This window comes from Mus caroli, chromosome 18 (genome assembly GCF_900094665.2).
Source record: "Mus caroli chromosome 18, CAROLI_EIJ_v1.1, whole genome shotgun sequence".
In the NCBI taxonomy this organism is placed as follows: domain Eukaryota; kingdom Metazoa; phylum Chordata; class Mammalia; order Rodentia; family Muridae; genus Mus; species Mus caroli.
This window is the reverse complement of record NC_034587.1, coordinates 59,847,834-59,854,417: the sequence shown is the minus strand read 5'-3', so window position 1 is coordinate 59,854,417 and position 6,584 is coordinate 59,847,834. Positions and strand designations below refer to the sequence as shown.

General features: G+C 43.3%; 1 protein-coding gene across 2 annotated transcripts in view; it reads left to right on the top strand.

The window, feature by feature from the left end:
* Piezo2 (piezo type mechanosensitive ion channel component 2) overlaps window positions 1-6,584 on the top strand; it is a 357,120-nt gene that overhangs the window by 295,021 nt on the left and 55,515 nt on the right. For both annotated transcript variants that reach the window (XM_021150566.2, XM_029472160.1), the window contains exons 27-29: window positions 2,857-2,953; window positions 3,992-4,151; window positions 5,965-6,054. In XM_021150566.2, coding sequence (XP_021006225.1) covers window positions 2,857-2,953; window positions 3,992-4,151; window positions 5,965-6,054 — 347 coding nt within the window. The remainder of the gene's footprint in view (window positions 1-2,856; window positions 2,954-3,991; window positions 4,152-5,964; window positions 6,055-6,584) is intronic.

The window sequence follows — 6,584 nt, the reverse complement described above, 5'->3', positions numbered from 1 at the left end:
AAACCCTGTCTCAAAAAACCAAAAAAAAAAAAAAAAAAGAGAATCTTTTCTACTCCTTTTCCCCATTTGGGGTCACATGATAGGAGGTGATGAATTCAACAGATAAAATCTAAAATGATTAACTGATTAAAATCCTATCCTCCCTGAGGAACAATCTTGTGTCTTTCATTGTGTTTCTATGAAGTGGCCCTTTTATGATTGAATCAGGGTTACTGAACCCTTCAAAGTTTTATCTCGTTCACCAAGAAGGAACTGTCTCACCTAGAAAAAAAATTATAGAATGTAGGACAAGTTAAGGTCTTTTCTGGAATGCCCTGTTGTGTGGGAAATGAAATCAAAGGGGCTTTTAGGTGCTGAAACATTTTATGTTCCCAGAGATGTGAGAGAAAATTCAGCCCGAGGTTGTTTATGAGTGCAGACATCCTGATGAAGATGTGAGGGTAACCAAGCATGTGGTAGAGAAACCATGCATACTGCTGGCTGTGGTCAGGTGTAACTTCTACCACAATGTTACCGGTAATGTGTCCTGCTCAGGGATAGCTCCAGAATCATACCACCACTGCTGTCCTTTAGTCCTACAGGGAATTTAACCAACAACCTTCCTAAGTGAGAGTACTAGTGCCTCTCCACTGGGCTATAACTGTTGAGCCTTGTGCCTGCTTCTCATGACTGTGGTGGTCAGACATACATTAACAGGACAGGGCTGTGATGGTCCCTACTTCTTCCCTTCCTACCTTCTCATGAAGGAGTTCACTAAGCATTCACTTGTCAAACTATTCAATTGCTTTTTTTTTGTAAGACTTTTTCATGTAAGTCAGTGCGTTTAGGGATCTAGGAAAGAGTGTTTAGTCATGAAGAGTTGAATTATGTAATTTTGTGTATAGTCTATAGAAGGATTAGTTTTCTGATTGGCAACATACTGGCTTTATTTAAGAATTTTAGCTCAACAACACAAATTTTCACAGGGAGTGATGTTGGGGGTAGTTCCAGGGGTGTGAGACAGGACAGCAGCTTGGTGGCTTGATCTGAAGATGATTTCATGGGGAAAGCGCCAATAGGCTGATCCTGGAAAATGCATGGATACAGTGTCTCCACATCCATCTATCCATCCAAACTTGTATCCATCAATCTGTTTATCCACCTACACCTTTATCCATACATACACACCTGTTTCCATCCATCCACACCCATCTATTCATCCATATGTCCATCCATCCATCCATTCATCCATCCATTTATTCATTCTACAAATATACATTATAGGCTAGCTCTTTGCTAAGCAATTTTATGTTTTGAAGGTCAAAATAAAAGTAGAACTGAGGTGCTTTGAGATGCTCACATTTTGAAAGGAAAGAATATAGCTTCTTTTATAAATAATTTCAATGCAATCCCTGGAGACAGTGGTTACAATGTTGGGGTGAATGGACAGAAAATGCTTTTCTACGATCTTTCCTAGAAAATGCAGGAGGTAGCTTTCACTGAGGCAAACTAACAAAAACATATTGAAAAGTCTCTAAAGGCTGAAAAGAAGATCAGTCCCTGCCTGGAGGAAAAAAACACAAACTTGATGGCGTGGGATTAAAGCCTAGGTCTACACAAACCTAATGGCGTGGGATTAGAGCATAGTTTTGCATGCTCACTTTCATGGGCTGCAGACTCCAAGCTGAGTCCCTGCTATTTGGGGAGTAAGTGCTTTTGAGTGTTCAAGGGCCATGTGCACAGCTGACACCATAGCATTCATGTGTTGACTAGCAGTGCTTAATATTTATTTAAACTACTTAATTCAGGATTGAAACTTGACATAAGAAATTTATTATTATGGAAGAACTACATACAAACCAACAGAAAAGACTTCTTTACTCAAAGAATTGGTCAAACAAGCCTTCATGCATGCACACTTTTCTTGGTTTCTCTGAAGGATTTGTTTCAGCCATTGACTCCCAAAATATTTAGGCGCTCAGCTACCCTGTATTGCAACATTTTCATAGAGCCCACATATATCCTCCTGTATGTTTTACATCTTCTCCGGATGATATATAATTATACACTACAAGCACTTAATCCATAAATGAATGTTCTACTACACTAAAAGGGACAATGACAGCGAAAAGCATGTGTAGGTTCAATACAGGTCTTCCCCGACAGCAACTATTTTCTATCCAAGGTTGGTTAAATCCTAGGATGTTGGACCCATGTATGTAAGGGCAATGGATCACACACTAAGGCCAGGTACCAGCCGTAAGAACTCTACTCTTAAGCTTAGACCTGGGGTTATCTTCTGGGGATCAGTGTAAGTTTGAGTCATGTGACCTATGAGGAAATAATTCTACCCAAATCAAAGACTTTGTCTTAGTGCATTCCCATAGGGTAAAGGCTTGTCCAACAGTTGCCCAGCTTTCTTTGTTAAAGATCAATGCTTCCAAGTGCAGAAGCATTACACTGGAGACCCTTTCCATTCCCACTGAGAGGAATTTCTCCTGGGTTTACATTGCTCTCTGTCTTAGTCAGGGTTTCTATTCCTGCACAAATATCATGACCAAGAAGCAAGTTGGGGAGGAAAGGGTTTATTCGGCTTACACTTCCATACTGCTCTTCATCACCAGAGGAAGTCAGGACTGGAAGTCAAGCAAGTCAGGGAGCAGGAGCTGATGCAGAGGCCATGGAGGGATGTTCTTCTCCAAACAGCTAATGCTAACTATTGTGTTTGATATGGAGACTGCTATTTTAGATACAGCAGGGCCCTCTGGAATTGTTGGCATCGGGTCCTAGTGGGTTCATGCACATTGGACTTGTTAGACATCAACTTTGTTTTCTAGATTTGGAGCTTGAGGTTTGCCTCCCTCCTTTGGTTTTCAGATAGGAGCCTGTGGATACATTGGCGCACTAGTAAGAAACAGCTGCTGGTTGATCCAAGCGTTCAGCCTGGCCTGCACCGTGAAAGGCTATCAGATGCGTAAGTATGAGAGGACCCTTTGCAAGAAGAAATTCAGAAAAGAAAGAGCAGCGGTGTTGTTCTGACTTAAAGCCTAGAGGAAAATACCAAGAAATGAGATGACGGTAGAGTCATCTCTGCCCTGAGATGGAAACTATGGAGCTACACTATGTGATGAACCTATTGACTTTATATTCTGTAGACTTTATACAACAGGGAGGACAGAAATGGGCATTCGTTTACATTGGAGTTCTCCCTTTGCCTATAACACAGGGTGTCCCCCAAAGACCTGCCACATGGGTGTAGTAAAGGTGCCTCTATGTACTTTCCCCAGTAAGATTCAAAACAAGTCCAACCACTTTCTCAAAGCTGCAGTTGCTCCAGTGAGAATGGACAGTCCTCAGGGGACCCCAGGTTTGCAGACCTTCTCTCTTCAAGAAGCTGAGGGAACATTAGTCTCAGAAAGCCAGCTGGGAAGAGCCCTAGAGTTTCTGGGGTGATTTTTACCCCAAGAGACAATGGGAAATGCTATTTCTGCCATTTTCCTCTAACTCAAAAACATAGGGCATAGCACCTGTGCACTTCCATGATGCTTAGAAAGGCTATTTAGATGCAATGCACTCTTGGCTGTGGTTTCTAATTCAGGTTGTACTTGGCAGAGGATTAAACTAGTCTCTGGAAATTGCTACTTAGTATAAAATATTCTGCCACCACCTTCTAATAGACTAGCCTGTGTTCCGTTTCCCCTAGGTGGGATTCATCGGCCATCCAGCTGTTGTTTCTTCCTAGCTCTTGCTGGGGAGTGCTTGAAGAAAGAATACCCAGGGGTTTCCCTGTACCTCACAGTGTCAGCAGTTCAGTTGGGCCCCTTCATGCTGGTTTCAGACTTGGGGAGTACAGTTTTGATTCTGAGGTACTCAGATCATAAATAGGAACATCAGAGTTCCGTTCCTGTGCCAGTGCGATTTCTCAAGCCTGGTTCTGTAGACTTTATACAACAGGGAGGACAGAAATGGGCATTCGTTTACATTGGAGTTCTCCCTTTGCTTTGTGTCTCAGCTGAAGATGACTCCAGATGCAAGCTGCCCAGTGGGGAGGCAGGGATCATCTGGGACAGCATCTGCTTTGCGTTTCTCCTGCTGCAGCGGAGAGTTTTCATGAGTTACTATTTCCTGCATGTCGTGGCTGACATTAAAGCATCCCAGATCCTGGCATCCAGGTGGGTCAGGCTACGCCCACCAACACCTTGCCCTGAATGCACTACTGTTTGATCTTTGCTATCTGACATCGCTTAAGAAGCCTCTCTCTCTCTCTCTCTCTCTCTCTCTCTCTCTCTCTCTCTCTCTCACACACACACACACACACACACACACACACACACACCATTCCCTAAAGGACTGATCACCAGTCCTTTTGCATCTAAAATAGAGTCTTAACAAGAAACTCTGAGTGCTGAGGTTTGGTCCTTTGCTGTGTATTGTAAGGCTAAGTGCAGGCCCCAAGACTTGTTTGCCCCAGAGAGGAGAGAGTCCTCATGTAGACCCAAGTGGCACTATGTGACCTTGCTTCCAAGTTATTTTTGATTGGTGAATAAAGATGCCGATAGCTAATAGCTAGGCAGAGGAGACATGGGGGCGGGGGATATTAGGGTTCCCAAGCCTGAGGGGTCAGAGGAGAACTGGGGATGTGGATGGGGGAAGAAAGATGAGGAAAAAGAAAAAGTTTCCTTCTGCACTGTACACCTTGCCCACCACTCTCCATTCAGAGTGGAGTGTGGCTCACTTCAGCACAATCTACTGAAGGAACAATGCTCAGTGAGGGTTTATCAGCGTTTTCCTCAGTCTTCTGGAGATCTGTGGGGGCATTTATAAATTTATGATATAGCCAGGGCTGGCTTGAACTCCTGATCGACCAACCTCCATCTCAAAAAAAAAAAAAAAAAAAAAAAAAGAAAAAGTTTCCATGGGTTAGGAGTCAAGAAAACATGGCCCCGAGGAGTTAAGAGCAGCCCAGGTGAAACATAGTAATAACTCAGGGTTATTGATAGGAAATGGATTTTAATAGCAAAGAGGGTAGACATCTGTCCAGCTCTAGTACTGATTAAGGCTTATTGTTAATCATAGCAACCTATGAGTAACACAATGGCAAATGATCTGAATAGACACACCCCAAGAGACAACAGAGGAACGAGGATTGGATGTAACTCGGTGGAAAAGTACATTTGATCCTCCGCATCACAAAAGGGGAAGGTTGGGGTGTAAAGAAGGAACATACACACATGTCCCAAAAGTATATGCACTGGCACTGAATATCAGAACTCATCAGCCAAATGCAAATTAAAAAAAAAAAAAACTTTGGACATCATTTCGCCCCAATGTGAATGACTTCAATGGAAAAACCAAGAACTCAGTGCTGATGAGGGTGAGGTGAAAAGGAGCCCCCATACACTGTGAGTGAGAATATTTATTTATACGCCACCATGAGAAAAGTGAAGTGGTTCCAAAACAGCTCAGACCCTGAGCACAGGACCTAGCACTTCTCTAGTCCTCTGCCCTGTCCTGCCTATTCTTCTTGTCCCTTTCATCTCGTCTGCACCTCACCTGAGTATCTTCTCTGGGCAACTTGACATTGTCACACATCCCTCCTTGGACTCCACCCTTCCTGGGGTCACAGCCTTAGGGAGGTTGAGGACTACTACTCTTTAAGTCTAGAAGCTTGAAGCTATGTTCTTTACTGGAAGTGAATGTCACTTGATAAATGTTGTGTGGCACACAATTGAAGTTATTTAGTGTCTGAAAAACAAACCATTTTCTTTCTGCTGGCCTTCCAGAGTGGCAGACAGCCCACTTAGTCCCAAGGGGCTACTTTCTTCCTTCTCAGATCACTCAAAAAGAGCTTGGAGAAGAAGCAGGTGACTTCAGCCAGGAAACTTCAGCCTGGGCAAAAGGATGTCATGACCTCTGATCATTTTCAGAAAAGGTTAAACAGCCACAAGAATATTGATTTGTTCTGTATTCCCAACTTTATTTCAGAGGGGCCGAACTTTTCCAGGCTACAATTGTGAAAGCTGTAAAGGCAAGAATTGAAGAAGAGAAAAAATCCATGGACCAGCTGAAGAGACAGTAAGGACTCTCTTCCCCCTGCTTCTCTGCCCCTTTTGCATCAGTACATTCAACCATGTCTTGGATCTGACCCTTGAAAAGTGTATCTATGTCTAACAATGAAGGGGATGTCTAAGGACTGGTCCACACAGTATAATGAGTGTTGATTCCTCTGTCAGATGAGAAACCAACCCTGCTATGCTGAAGATGAAGGCAGTTTAACAGGATGGTAGCTCTAGGTTGTGGGGAAGGCACCATCTTGGGAAAAGGCAGGGAGACATCACAAATTCAGTTATTTCATCCGGAGCCCTGAAATGGTCATTGAGGTTCTCTGAACATTCGGTGTTATTCAATTAAAGGGCACAGGTGTCCCTTGTGAGCTTTCGTAAAGACTGATAAACTAATGAAAGAAGTGGGGTTCCGAGCCAAGCACACGGATGTGCTCATTTCTGGATCCAGGAAATAAATATGGAGTCAGCTTCAGAAGTATCTTCTAGAATAATACAGTGCCTATTCAGGAGAATGGATGCCCTCGGACATGTAGGGTCCAC